The sequence below is a fragment of the Ochotona princeps genome, chromosome 18, assembly GCF_030435755.1.
Source record: "Ochotona princeps isolate mOchPri1 chromosome 18, mOchPri1.hap1, whole genome shotgun sequence".
NCBI classification, from domain to species: domain Eukaryota; kingdom Metazoa; phylum Chordata; class Mammalia; order Lagomorpha; family Ochotonidae; genus Ochotona; species Ochotona princeps.
Genome location: NC_080849.1, coordinates 18,755,614 through 18,770,799, shown reverse-complemented (window position 1 = coordinate 18,770,799; position 15,186 = coordinate 18,755,614). Strand labels below are relative to the sequence as shown.

The window sequence follows — 15,186 nt, the reverse complement described above, 5'->3', positions numbered from 1 at the left end:
GAGGTGGGATTCAACCCCATGGCCTGACTGTGAAACCCAAATCTCAGAACTGTGCTGTCTGCCCTGTAAAACTGAGCTACCATATTTACTAGTGCACAAAATACAAGAATTTAAGAGAGTGCATGCTTTGAGGGAATATGTATATATGTCTGCTGGTGTATCACTAGTGCTTCTTTGTGCATTGCTAATTTTATTAAAGATTATTTATTTGAAAGATTTATTTAGAGGGATGGAGATGCTTATATAAAGAGAATATCTTCCATTTGCTAGTTCACTCCCTAGATGGCCACAATGGCCAGGGTTGGGCCAGGCCAAAGCCATGAGCCAGGACCTTCTTCCAGATCTGCCGTGGGGTGGCAGGGACCCAAGCACTTGGGCCATCTTTGCTGTTTTTCCCATACCTTTAGCAGGGAGTTGGATCAGAAGTGATGCCTGTGTTGTATCACACCTTTACCTGACACACCACAGTGCCAGCCCCTGTGCAGAAGATTGTCATCAAGTATTTTGTTACTGTCACACTGCTAGGTCAGGTCTGGAATGAATGTATGTCAATGGCTGTGCTATGTTAACCTCCACACTGTGAGAATCCCCGTGCACCTGCAGCTTCAGTATGTTTCTCACTCCTCTAGCCCAATTAAAGGATTGTAGGTTTTTATAGCATTTGAGATTTAGTATGACTTCAGAGTAAGTGATATTTTTAGAAATAGAAAATACCTGAGTATAATGGAATTTGTTTAATTAACTAATGAATGAATTAGAAAGTTGAAGTGACAAAGACGTGTATCCCATTTACTGGTTCATTACCCCAATGTCTATGGTAGCCTGGGCTGGGCCAGGCTGAACTAGAAGCCAAGAACTCAGTCTAGTTCCCCTGAATCATCTGCTGCCTTCTAGAATGTCCATTAATAAGCTGGAATCAGGAACAAAACCCAGATTTGAAGCCAGGCATCTAATATAAGATGTGGACATCCAAAGCACCATCTTTTTTTTTTAAGATTTATCTATTTTTATTGGAAAGTCAGATATATGGAGAGGAGGAGAGACAGAGGAAGATATCCCATCCTGTGATTCACTCTCCAAGTGGCCACAACAGCCAGAGCTGAGCTGCTCCTAACCCAGGAGCCTCCTCTGTGTTTTCCACGCGGGTGCAGGGTCCCAAGGCTTTAGGCCATCCTTGACTGCTTTCCCAGGCCACAAGCAGGGAGCTGGATGGGAAGCGGGACCACCAGGACTAGAACCGGTGCCCATATTGGATCCTGGCTCATACAAGGCGAGGACTTTAGCCACTAGGCCTCCATGCCAGGCCCCCAAAGCAGCATCTTAAAAAATTATTGTTGATTAATTGATTTGAAAGTAGAGTTACAGGAAGAGAGGGAGACAGAGAGGTCTTGTATCTGCTGGTTCAGTCCTCAAAGGGTTGGGCCAGGCCGAAGCAAGGAGCAAGGAACTTATTTACATCTTCTGCATGAGTGCTGGTGCCCAAGCTTACAAGACATCCTCTGCTGCTTTCCCAAGCATATTAACAGAAAGTTGCATTAGAAATGGAGCAGCTGGGATTCCATCTGGAGCCTCTAATGTGGTGGTTTCATTGCAAGTGACAGCATTATCCCCTGAACCACAACTCCACTCCTCCCCGCAAGCAGCATCTTAACCTCTGCACCAAGCACTCTCCCCTAAAGACATTTGCATAGAAACAGTGTGTAGTTTGTAGTGAAGTCTTCTCACTTAATTCTCTATGTGCATTTACTAGAAGTTTGTATTTCATTTAAAACTTCAGGGACGGAAAGATGACATAGACAGTCATCAGGAGCCATTTGCTCACTCAGCTCCAGAGAGTATACCTGACACTTTTGAAGATGCAGTGAATATACTTAAGCCATCAGCCATAATTGGTAAGTAAAGCTGTTGGCAAATCATTCTATTAACTGTGCTGTCATGTGTAATTACTAGAAATAAACTGGTAGATTTACCTAGCTTCCAGCATATGTTCTTGTGATAGCTTTTTGATTGCATCCATGAGAGTCCACAGTTTGTTACTTGTAAGTGTTAGAAACTGTGCAGCAAATCATGTTTTGCTTTTAGAGTTGATAAGATTGTTTAGCTCAACCCTGACCAAGACTAAGGTTATTTTACAGACTACACCAGGAAAATCTTGGGCATAGTCAAAAGATATTCTTTGGCAACAAAGATGAAAGCTTGCCGTGTGTTTGAGGCAGGCATTGCACACCTGACATCAGACTATACCAGCAAGGCATGTTCTCAGCAGGAAATGTCAGATTCTTTAAAGTGGAGTTGTTAAGCTTCTACCTGTGGATTGAAATCTACAATCCTTGTGTTTTATTGGCTTCATGTAAGAGTTCTACTAACCTGTTAAGTAGTATAATATGGTCATAAAGAGTAGGTTCCTATGGTCAGAAAAATATCTGTAGCCACTTCCTTGTTGCTTAGAACTCACAGTTCGTTTTGGAGCAAAAGAAATCTTATATCTCTCAGTCTGTTTCTGTGAAAACTTAGTATCAATACCTAAGAATTGGTACACTGAGTCTCCCCACCCTGAGAGGGGAAAGGAAAAATGACGAAAAATGTTCTTACTGGGTGGATTAGACAAGTACTCAACCGAGGTACCACGGGCTCTCCATCTCCCCACAGGGCACTTTTGTGCTAGCTCCTGTCACCATGTTATGATTTTCTATTTACTGTAATCTGCCTGCAGTATACTCATTTTTATATTCTCATGGTCTGGTATAGTGTCTGGGACATGATAATAAAAGGTGAAGCAACTGTATCAAGAAAGTGCATTTCTTTTTAAGATTTATTTTTTATCCATTTGAAAGGCAGAGTTAAGGAGAGCACGAAATAAGAGAAAAAGAGAATTTTTTTATGTGCTGGTTCACTCTCCAAATGATTGCAGCTGTCCGGGCTTGCCAAGCTGAAGCTAGAAGCCTGGAGCTTGTACCATGTTGCCCAAATTGAGGCAGGGGCCTAAGCACTTGGTCCATTTTTGGCTATTTTTCCAGGTGCATTAGCAGCAAGCTGAATCCAATATGGAACTGCCGTGACTCAAACGGCACCCATATGTAATGCCAGCATTGCAGATTATGGGTTAACTCGTTGCGCCACAATGCTGACTGCCATTAAAAAGATGTTTTAATTGTGAAAGAGTATGCATAGCATGAAGTACTCTGGCTTAAACATTTTTACCTGGATACAACAATGCATTTAAGTCACTGTGGAGATAGTCTCCAGGACTGTTTCCATCTTGGGAAACTCAGATGCTGTGCCCGTTAAACAACAGTTCTTCATTTCCCTAGCCCTGGGCAGCCACAGCTCTGCTGTTTGCTTCTGTGTGAGGCTCTAGGTGTCTCATGTAAGTGGAATCAGACAGTATTTATCTCGTGTAACTAGCTGATTTACTTATTCTAACATCCTTGAGAATTATCTATGTTGTAAATTTCATCTTTGCAATTTTAGTCAGCGATGGAAATTATTCTTAATTATTTTCTGTTTCCTGTAATGTACTGTGTGCATAGTAGACAGTAGACACATGGGAACTTACTAGTATTTTGGAATTTTCAGATTTGAAATTGCTTTCCTACAGCATTCTCAGCAATACAAACATCTTTCTAAGGGAATGAATACTTTTGCTTTGTCAGGTCAAAGCCTTTAGTAGAAACTGTTGAGAATTGCTTTGTTGTACCTGTAATGCAGCTGCCTTCTTTCTCTTCCCTGCCTTCCATCAACAGGAGTTGCTGGTGCTGGCCGACTTTTTACTCCTGATGTAATCAAAGCCATGGCCCGAATCAATGAAAGACCTATCATATTTGCGTTAAGTAATCCTACAGCAAAGGCTGAGTGCACCCCTGAGGAAGCATATACACTCACAGAGGTATTGATACTCATGTAATTGAGTATCCCTGTTGTTTCCTATTAGCTTGTTAGTTGTGCATTCTTGCACAGTTCTTTTAGTGGCTCCCCAGGGTCTGCAACACGTGGTTTGAGTTGTCAAGGTCTGATGTGAGTTATTGCCTCTGTTGCTTATCTTGACCCTGTACAGTAATTAACTGTATGACTTCATGCTTTCACACTGTCTACCTTACTGCTGCACGTTTGTGTTCTTTCTATTTTAAGCCCCCAAATCATGATTACTGGTTTTATAAGTTTTTTGTTGAGATTTGCCCACATTTTTATTTTTCCCATTGCTATTTCTCCCTTCCTGAATGTCTGGACCTCTGTCAGTAGAACACCTCCCTTTTGTATGGATCTGACTAATTCTCTTGATAATGTATTTCTCCTTGATTTTGAACAATGTTTTTCAGTCAACATAGAAATAAAAACTGGGGGATCCTTAATTTCACCACTTTGCAGGCATCATTTTATTGTTCTTGAGATAGCGCTGGGTTTTAAGCTCTTGCCTCTGGTGAGCCTCAGTATGGTTTCCTTGGTGCTCATTCTCTCTGGGGTAGATTGTGCTCCTAAAGCTGCTCTGGGGCTGTTTCGTTGTTGTTCTGTTTTTGAACAGTAACCAAGTAGTGTCTCTGCTTGGTTCATGACCTCGGTCTGCCTCTTCCTCAGGGCTCCAGGCATGGTCATACTTTGTCACCCTGTCTTGCAAGCCCCTTGCACTGCTTACAACAGTCTTCATTCTGTCCCATGGTACTTAGTGGCTGTATTTTAAGAAAATGAAATTTTTAGTTTTTAAATTTTCTTAACATTTTTAAACTATATTGAACATACATATACTGTGCACAAAATGAACATCTGAAAATTTTAATGGTAGCATTATGCTATACAGTAAATTAGGCCATGATTCCAAGTGGTAACATGTCAATCTACTTTACCGTATGCTTTAATTTTGTCTGAATTCTGTTCAATTTGCTCTCCACATTAAAGAGATAAATTTGACGTTGTTTCTTTTGGTTGACAGGGACGGTGTTTGTTTGCCAGTGGCAGTCCATTTGGGCCAGTGAAACTTGAAGATGGGCGAGTCTTTACTCCTGGTCAAGGAAATAATGTGTATATTTTTCCAGGTAAATGTTACCATTACTTGTGTTATAGAAAAAATTGCTAATTCCATTAAAATATCCTAGGTAATTCTTTAGCATTTGAAATGAATAGAAGCAACAGTATTTTTAGAAGTTTGGTATGAATATATGAGAGTTAGTATATTAATAAGGAGCTATGGATAGCCAGCTTGCTGTATGTACTCTGAAAACTTTTTTTCATATTGTTACGCAGATTTGTTTTTATTATACAAATAACATAGTTTAAGGAAATCCTCAGTTAAGTTTATGGAAAATGTGTGTTACAGAAAAAAACTACATAAGGACTTTAAAATTTGGGGGAGGGCTGCCATTGTGGCATATTGGGAGAAGCTGCTACCTCTGACAATGGCATGCCCTGTGAGCTCCGGCTCGTTTCCTGACTGTTTCACTTCCAATCCAGCTTGCATTGGTTGCCCAGGAAGGACAGCAGAGGACAGCCTGGGTGTTTGTGTTCCTGCTGTCCACATGGGAGACCAGATGGAGCTCCTGTCTGCAGCCTGGCCCAGCCCTGGCCATTACAGCTATCCGAGGAGTGAGCCAGCAGATGCAGGACCTCTCTCTGTCTCTCTGTTACTGTGACTTTCAAATAATAAATCAGTCTGAAATATTTTTTCTCCCATCCAAGTACTAACCAGGCCCGACCCTGCTTAGCTTCTGAGATCAGATGAGATCGGGCGCGTTCAGGGTGGTATGGCCGTAGACTTGAAATATTTTTTCTACTCTCTGGGCTCGGACCTCGGTAGCGTTGACATGGCTAAACACACCAAGAAGTTCGGGATCGTGGGTAAATACGGGACCCAGGGACCCACTACGGCGCCTCCCTCCGGAAGATGGTGAAGAAGATTGAAATTAGCCAGCACGCCAAGTACACCTGCTCCTTCTGCAGCAAAAGAAAGATGAAGAGGCGCGCCGTGGGCATCTGGCACTGTGGCTCCTGCATGAAGACGGTGGCCAGGGGCGCCTGGACCTACAACACCACTTCCGCAGTCACAGTTAAGTCTGCCATCAGAGGACTGAAGGAATTGAAAGCCCAGTAGAGGTGCCAACTTGGAGACCTCAGCAGCCTTTAATAAATGGGTTAATTTATATTACGAGAAAAAAAATATTTTTTCTAAAAAGATTCTTTAAAATATTTTTTCTGAAAGAAACTTTTCTTTTAATTTCAAAAACCCAAAGTTTTTTTTTTTAAGATTTATTTTTTTCTATTGGAAAGTAAGATTTATGGAGAGAAAGAGAGACAGAGGGATCTTCCATCTGCTGGTTCACTCCCCAACTGGCTGCAGTGGCTGGAGCTGAGCCCATCCGAAGCCAGGAGCCAGGAGCTTCTTCAAGTTCTCCCATGTGGGTGCAGGGTCCCAAGATTTTGGGCCAACCTTTCTACTGCTTTCCCAGGCCATAAGCAGGGGGCTGGATGGAAAGTGGAGCAGCCAGGATACAAACTGGCACCCATATGGAATTCCAGCGCAAGTAAGGCGAGGACTTTAACCACTAGGCTACCATGCTGAGCCCAAAATCTAAACTTTTAAACACATTTATTTACTGTTTGTTTATTTATTTAAAAGGCAGTTACAGAGAGAGAGAGAAATCTTCCATTTGCTGGTTCATTCCTACAAATGACCACAATAACCTGGCCTGGGCCAAGCCACTCCAAAGCCAGGAGCCAGGGTACTCCTTCTCAGTCTCCCTCACATGTGAATGTCAGGGCCTACTTTTTTTGGGGACCAGTATCTGCTGCCTTCTCAGGTACACTGGCAGGGACCTGGATCAGATGTGGAGCAGCTGGGACTGGAGTCCTTGGTCTGATGTAGGATGCTAGTGTCACGGGCAGCAGCTTAACTCATTGCACTACAGCACTAGGCTATTTTATACAAACATTTTGAAGTACTCATGTATGTTTCATAAAAACATCTAAAACTTAAAAACTAGAATAAATGTAAAAAATGACCTAGCGATAGAAGTAAAAATAGATGTGGAAAATGGAGATTTAGCTGAAACTAGTTATTAACAATTTAAAAAAACAGCTAAGGCTTTGATAATGTGTGAACTGCCGTACATAGTCCAGCAATTATAGCAACTGGATGAAATGATTAAAAATAATAAAACTTCTAAAGGGTCAAAAGGTTAAGATAGCGACTTGAATGAATTATTGGAGGATTCCAGATCAAGATAGGGCCAGGGCGGGGCACCACAAAGCAAGCTGGCATTTCCAGACAGTTCCTCAGTAGGAGTGCTCGGGGCACTAATGGGTCAGAAAAAATGTGACCAGAAGGTAAAGCCAGGCTTCTCATGGCAGAGGGATAAGGTTGGCACCTTGTCAAAGATGATTCTGGAGAATGAGCTCCCACTCCAGCCTCAAAACTCGATGGGATGGGATTGTTCATAGCAAAAGTGGGCAATATAGAAAATCTCAGGCTTTGGTTTTAAATTGCCAGTTCCCACAAATACCCAACAGAACGAGCCAAACTTTTCTCTGAAAGAAGATACTAGTTTCCAACCCTTAGATTATGTTAAAATTAAATTTTCAAATACAACCCATTTTATAATACAAGTCAGAACAGCAGAAATAACAGAAAAGACAGTCTAGCTAGAAGATAAATACAATGAAATAATATCTTTATTATGTTTATATAGAGATAAAAGCTAAGCTTGAAGACATCAGGCAACTGCCAGTAAATTCTAGAATTAAAAATCACAATAATCTAAACTGAATGAAGGAGATTTATAGCAAATGAATGTAAAGAGAAATAATTAACTGGAAGATAGCTTAAGGAAAAAAAATATACAGAATGAAGCACAAAGATAAAAAGTAAAATGCAAATTGATGCAAGATACACTTTTAATAAATGATTTTTTAAATTGAAATGCTAGAAGAAAATGAGAATGAGCCGAAGCAACATTTACAGGCCTCATGCGTGAGAATTTCTTAGAACTGATGAATGAATCAGCACTGAGGAGCACAAAAACACGGGTAGGATCAACCAAGAAATCCACATCTAGGGCTGCCGTGGTGAGACTTCAGTAGGTCACAGCTGGAAAGGAACAGGAAATTGGCCTGCTGACTGGAATTGCTGTTACCGTCTGCCAGGGTCAGTACTAGCAGAGTGCTGGAGGGAGGAGACAGAACCAGAATCAATGAACTACTCTGGTGGGGGGTGCAGGCATTCTAACCAGTGTCTTACACATGAAGCTAAATCTCTACCCCCAGAATTTTCTTTTAGAAACGTGAGTTCTTAAAATATGGAAAGATTGGTAGCAGGACTAGAAGAAAAAAAAAATAAGTACAAAAATCACCTAAGAATAAAGCAGAAAAACAGGAGATAAGACATGAGGGTTAGTCCACGAGGTACAATACGACAGCTTCGCTAGTCAACCAGAGGAGTGGCAGCCAAAGATTTGTTTTATCTAGACAGTCGGAGTAGAGAATACATGACGTAGCCAAAGTAAAAGTCTCAGAAAACTGATTGAGAGTACTGAAAAAATCAAAGATAAATGCAGGACAATTATTAACTTCCAGAACAATAGTTATCACAGAAGGAGAAAACTAACCATGATGTGTTAGTGTCTGGCTCTGCTCTGAGTAGCATTTATCGAGTCCAGGAACAGATGCGGACTGGCGATTGCATCAAAACTATATATTGAAAAGGCTAGAAGTATGAAAGAGGACTAAATGATTATTTTGCAGAGGAAAGTATTCATGGTCAGCTAATAGAATGAAAAGCAGTTGCTTTTCTTGAGTAAAAGACAGAGGCTAGAAGTGGGCTGGAATTGATAGCTTTCTGTAAGAAGCACTCAGTATCTTAGAAAGTATGAACACTAAATTGAGGAAAGCTGTTTTCTACAATCAGCGTGGATCGTATGATTCGACTCTGATGTCTGTTTTCCCTGGCGGAGCTGTTTGGGATGGGTTACAGGGATTTGACTTCTTTCATTTGAAAAGTGTCCTTACTAAATAAATTGTTTACAATCTATTCCAGGTGTGGCCTTAGCTGTTATTCTCTGTCACACCCGGCATATCAGTGACAGTATTTTCCTAGAAGCTGCAAAGGTAAATGGTTTAAATATCATTGTTTATTTTACAAAGGCCAAATTAGTCTAAAGATGAATGTGTCTAAAAATTAAAAGCAGAGAGAAAATTAGTTAAATCTACTTTATTAATGAAAAGAAAGCCAGCCATCTATTGCTTTTAGATTTTCCTGTCTACTTTTAAAGGAAATTAATCTTTTAAATCATGATGTCACATATTTGATTTGAAATTTCTAAGCCCTTCCTAAACTTAGACTGTACTGGTGTGATAAGTATTGGAATATACCAGTGCAGCAGCACAGATAAGCTCCAGCTCCCTGCCTGTTCTCGACAGACAGTGCTCTTTCTGCCTTTGGAATGCTGGCAGGCCGACACTGATAGCAGTTCTGCGTAACTCACATTAATACCAGTACTGTTGCCTATTTTCACTATAGCTGCGGTGACTAAATTAAGCTTTGCATGTAGGAAGGAGACTATATTAGTAAGTCTAAATCTGGTTATTTATTGTTTAATGGTGAGTAGTTTTCTCTAATGATTTTTCCATTTTACTAATTTCTTTTTCTATTGTGGCACAAACCATTGTTAAATGCTAGTTTTTTCTTTAGGCACTAACGAGTCAGTTGACAGATAAGGAGCTAGCTCAAGGAAGACTTTACCCACCGCTTGCCAATATTCAGGAAGTGTCTATTAATATCGCTATTAAAGTAAGTAGTAATGTATACCTCTTCACTTTAAGTATAATATAAGTATAATTTAAGTATAAGTATATTTTCTTGTGCAAGCAATTCAAATCGGTTAGAATTTTGAAACATTTAGTAGTATACAAAGAAGGTTTGCAGTGGTTCATTTTCTTCCTACCAGAATATAACACACTTTATTAATTGGCTTTCATTGCCAAATCTTTTTTCTTTGTTAACGTATACACGTATATACACATGCAAGAAATCATTGTTACCTGTGCTTATAATTATTTCAGACTACCCTTTTTCCACTTAAGATACGCTAAATCTTTTCCTTGTAATTTAGTAATTACTTTCATGTACATATTCCCTTTTCTAGTTCAACATGATTTGACCATTTTTCTACTTTTGGACATCTGTTTTTAGTTTCTTGTTAGAAATAACACTATGTAGTGAACTTCCTTACAGATGATCTTTCTGTGTATTTGTGATGGTTCTTCATTATGTTTCAGTCAACAAAACAAACGATAGTAGTGTGCTGAAAGTTTTTGAAACGTGTTGTACAGTATCATTTCAGAAAAATGCATTGAAATCCATCGCACCAGATACATATGAGCATTATCTTTTTCCATATTTCTGCTGTAACTTAAGCATTATTTTAAAAATTCTCCATATTTAGTAAGTAAAAATTACTTTTCAGTATATTGAAAGATTTCATTAGTTTTTATTTATTTGAAAGACATGGAATGAGATCTCCTATGTGCTGGTAGCTAGCTAGGAACCAACCTGTACAGGAACCAACCTGTATTCCATCCAGATCTCCAGATCTCCATTTGACCTGTTATAGAAGCCTCCCTGATTGTACATTGACAGGAGTCGAGTCTGGAGCAGGAGCCAGGAATTGAATGCAGGCATTTCAAACATGAGAAACAGGTATCTGGGCCCGGTGCCGTGGCCTAGCAGCTAAAGTCCTTGCCTTGCACGAGCCGGGATCCCATATGGGTGCCAGTTCTAACCCCGCAGCCCCACTTCCCTTCCAGCTCCCTGCTTGTGGCCTGGGAAAGCATTCGGATGGCCCAAAGCCTTGGTTCCCTGCACCCATGTGGGAAACCCGGAAGAGCTCCTGGCTCCTGGCTTCGGATTGGCTTAGCACCAGCCATTGCGGTCACTTGGGAAGTAAATCATTGGACGGAAGATTTTCCTCTCTGTTTCTCCTCCTCTCTGTAATCTTTTTTTTAAGATTTATTTATTTTTTTATTGGAAAGGCAGATATACACAGAGGAGAGACAGAGAGGAAGATCTTCTATCCAATGGTTCACTCCCCAAGTGGCAGCAATGGCTGGTGCTGAGCCAATCTGAAGCCAGGAACTTCTTTCCGGGTCTCCCATTTGGGTGCAGGGTCCCAAAGTCTTGGGTCATCCTCAGCTGCATTCCTTTGCCATAAGCAGGGAGCTGGATGGGAAGTGGGGCTGCCGGGATTAGAACTGGCACCCATATGGGATCCCGGCACGTTCAAGATGACGACCTTAGCTACTACCCTATCGCGCTGGACCCTATATATCTGTCTTTGTAATGAAAGTAAAAATAAAATTAAAAGAAAGAAACAAGTATCTTAGTGTTGAGGCTAAATGCCCACCCTGTGTTTTAATTATTTAAGTATATACAATGTCTATTAATATTTGAATTTCTTATAGGCATCCTGCTGTTGGGTCACATTTTTTAATACAGTGTGTCCACTGCAGTCTCTGTTTAGGTCTTTGACATTCATAAAACTATTGATATGTTTGTAATTCAGAGTGGGTTTTTTTTTTTTTTTTTTTTTTTTTTTTGTTCTTTTTGTTTGTTTGTTTTAAGATTTAAGAGACTTTATTGTCCGTCCACTTGTTCCTTCTTCAGGTGACCATAAGAGCCAGGACTGATCAGGCTGAAACTAGAATCCAGGAACTCCATCTCAATTTTCCACACAAGGGGCAGGAACTCAAGTTTTTAAGCCATCTTCCACTGCTTTTACAAGTATATTAGCAGGGAGCTGAATCCAAAGCAGAGTAGCCAGGACTTGAACCTGCACTCTCAGATGGAATGTGGGTTTCCCCAAGAAGTGACTTAAGGCCTGCCCCTTCTGTGTTCTCTTGTTTGCCTGTGGGTTATTTGAACGTATATAAGACTACTGTTTTAATTTACTTATATAATTCTTTATTTTTGTTCACTTTCATTTCTTTGAAAGGCAGAAAGAAAGAGAGCAAGACACAGATTTTCTATCCACTGATTCATTCCCCAAATGTCCAGGAGTTGCCCAGGCTAAAACCAGGAGCTTGGAGCTCAGTTTAGATCCTCCAGATGTTGGCATTGACCCAAGCACTTGAGCCATCACCTGCTGCCTAGTCCTAGAGCTCATTAGCAGGAAGTTGGGTCAGAAGAGGAGAAGCTGGGACTTGAACCAAGCACAGTATGGGTTGTAGGCATCCCAGGTGGCTACTTAACTGCCATGCTAGACAAGTGCCCAATATAATTTTTTTTTCAAAGTTAATACAAAACCAACAGAATAGTTTGGTCAGCCATTTATTAATGGCATGTGCTGTTTATTTCATTTTTAAGTTTTCAAAATCTTCTCAGATCTCTGTTGCTTGCTACTGAGGAGCTAATCATTTCCTATAATAGAACAGAAACTAGTAGAACACATTTTCCATTACAGAATGCAGTAAGATTGAGCTCTTAGATCCAAGGAGTAATTTTCAACCACCATGTTACTTATATTGTTAAATTTTTCTGTTAGAAATCTGTATCATTCCAATTTTTTAGTGTATGTGCTGCCGAAGTGAGCACCTGTTAGAAATCTGAAAAAAACTGCAGTAGTGGTCACATTCTGAGTGGGATCTTACATACCTGCTTGAATTTCTTTTATATCATGTGTCACTACTTATTTTTTAAGTTATGCTGGCTTTCCATAAGAGTGCCAGTTCAAGCCCTGGCTGCTCTGTTTCTAATTTTTCCCTGTTGATGTACCTGGGAAAGCAGCAGAAGATGGCTCAAGTACTTGAGGTCCTGACATCCATGTGGGAGACCCAGAAGGAATTACAGAGCTCCTGCCCATGCCCTGGCCCAGCCCTGTTGCAGCTAATATTTAGGGAGTGAATTCACAGATGGAAAATCAGCCCCCCTCTCTCTCTTAGCCTCTCTACCTCCTTCTCTCTGTAACTCTGCCTTTCAAATAAATACAGAAATTTTAAGAGACAGAGAAAGAAATCCTACTCTGAAGAACTTTACAGTGCGCCATGTATATAGTTGTCTCCTTCCCCATGGGATCATCTGAATATTCCTCATTTTATGTTAAAACAAAGGCTCAAAGGGTTTCTTCTCACCACCTGTCATGTTGTGTAACTTGATTACAAAGATCAGAAATCCACCCAGGCCACCTTCTTTCTAATGTCCTTCAATGATCTATAGCCATATCTCTGTCTCCTTGTCCAAACTCATGAGTTAAAAACATCTGGCTTGCCACGGGTGAGGTTTTCACCTGCGTGGCTGGGTAGCAGAGTCTGCTACATATAACTGCCTGCTGTGCCTCCCCTTTCAGGCGAGCTGTGCAGGTTACCCAAGTCAGTCCTCTACATTGGCACAGTAGAACTTAAGTTGGTTTACTGGATTGAACTGTTAGGGAAATACTAAATAGTCGTCTTGGCTGCAACATGTCAAATTTTTCATGAGATTACAGTTGATTTTTTTATCTTATTTTTTAAGTTTTACAAAGTTTATGAATATGTCAGATAATATTTTTATTATGAAAAAACAAAAATGCCTTTTTTCTAAATTCATCTCCTTGTGTTGTAGTTGTACTTTCTCTAATCGGTCTATACTTGGCTACACAATAATCTTACTTACTTTTCAGATAACAGAATACCTGTATGCTAATAAAATGGCCTTCCGATACCCAGAACCTGAGGACAAGGCCCAGTATATTAAAGAGAGGATATGGAGAAGTGAATACGACTCCCTGCTGCCGGACATGTACGAGTGGCCGGAGTCTGCGTCAAGGCCTCCCCAAATAACAGAATAGGAGCCCTCCCAGCAATGCACAAATATTCCACCTGCTTCAGGGAGCCTCTTGGCTGAACAAAGACCCGGTGTTCCCAGACCTCCGGTGTTTTCTGTGTTTTATTCCTCCATCCCCACCCTTTGCGTGACTTCTGTTTTTCCCCATGAGTCCCATGTCTGTGGGGTAGATGTGTTGACTGTACTGTTAAGGCCCATCAGTGCCCTACAATTGCCCATTGTATGTTGTTTTAATTTATAGCCCATGACACACCCAAGAGATGTTACAGAGGGATTTGTAAATGTCTTTCCCTTGCACTCTTCATGTTTGCCATGTATACTGTTATAGGTAATAATCTACTCTCACCCAGTTCTGGTAGGGCTAACTAAAATAGAAATTTGCATCTATACATCTGAACCAGAATTTTGAAAACAAACCACATTCCAAGGAAGAATTGTTAGCATATAAAACTTTTTGTATCTGCTTCATTTTACTTTCATTCTCTGAAATTTGTGATAATCAGATCTAGGGAAACATGAAAAATTCACCCTATTTGGTTTTTGAAACTAAATCAAGACTTAACTCTGTAAGAAAACAGCGGGAACTACAGCGTTTATATAAAAATAATTCTCAACAGTGTCTTAAAAAAGTCATCTGCTTAATAAAAATAATTGTTTCAGTTATGCTAGTTTACTGCTCAGCTACAAATTTAGGTTCACTTTATTACGAAAAACACGTGTTTCATCTTCTTTAACTTCTATTTGATTTTAGTATGCCTATGGCACATAGATTATGGCTAACTTCATATGGCTTCTTAAAAATAAAAATAAATTATGTTTCAGGTCTAAGCAAGTTGCATATAAGTAGAGTAACTATACCTTTATTCTAACAGCAACACTGTTACTTGAAATAATTTTGGAATGTTCTGGAATAGATTCCTTTTAACATTCCTTTTAATGATGATGACTCTGCAATGAAGATGAATTTGTTTAAAAATCACCAAAATTACTTTAAAACAAAGTGAGCATGACTTAAGTAGACCAGAAAATGTTGTATTTAGTCCCAGAAAGTTGGATAATAATTAGAAAAAAAAAAAAAAATAACAGTTTTCCTGTGGCTTGCAAACTGGAGAGTTCTAAAAAAAAATCTGGAAGCATTTTGAAAAATAGTAAAATGCTATATTTGTCTCCTGGAATTGCTTCACCAGAACAATAATTTTGAACATGCTCATTCTTGAAACTATCCACAGTAAGTCATTCAGCAGTACTCATCATCACGCACAGTTTTCAGCAGTACTCATCATCACGCACGGTTTGGGGATTGTTCTTCCCTTCTGTAGAGATTGATGAGTTGTGATCTTGAAGATGATATATGTTTTAAGAATGCTTGAAATGGCACTGCGTGGGAAAAT

At 40.0% G+C, this 15,186-nt stretch overlaps 1 protein-coding gene and 1 pseudogene across 2 annotated transcripts in view; both read left to right on the top strand.

Moving 5' to 3' along the window:
* Positions 1–13,877, top strand: part of ME2 (malic enzyme 2) — a 44,429-nt gene extending 30,552 nt beyond the window's left edge. Inside the window, exons 11-16 of the mRNA XM_004579493.4 lie at positions 1,778–1,892; positions 3,744–3,886; positions 4,925–5,027; positions 9,017–9,087; positions 9,671–9,769; positions 13,632–13,877. Coding sequence (XP_004579550.1) covers positions 1,778–1,892; positions 3,744–3,886; positions 4,925–5,027; positions 9,017–9,087; positions 9,671–9,769; positions 13,632–13,799 — 699 coding nt within the window. The 3' untranslated portion in view covers positions 13,800–13,877. The remainder of the gene's footprint in view (positions 1–1,777; positions 1,893–3,743; positions 3,887–4,924; positions 5,028–9,016; positions 9,088–9,670; positions 9,770–13,631) is intronic.
* Positions 5,793–6,145, top strand: LOC105942704 (large ribosomal subunit protein eL43-like; annotated as a pseudogene). The gene has a single exon (XR_009247053.1). The product of XR_009247053.1 is annotated as a large ribosomal subunit protein eL43-like (transcript).
* Positions 13,878–15,186: the final 1,309 nt, after the last annotated feature.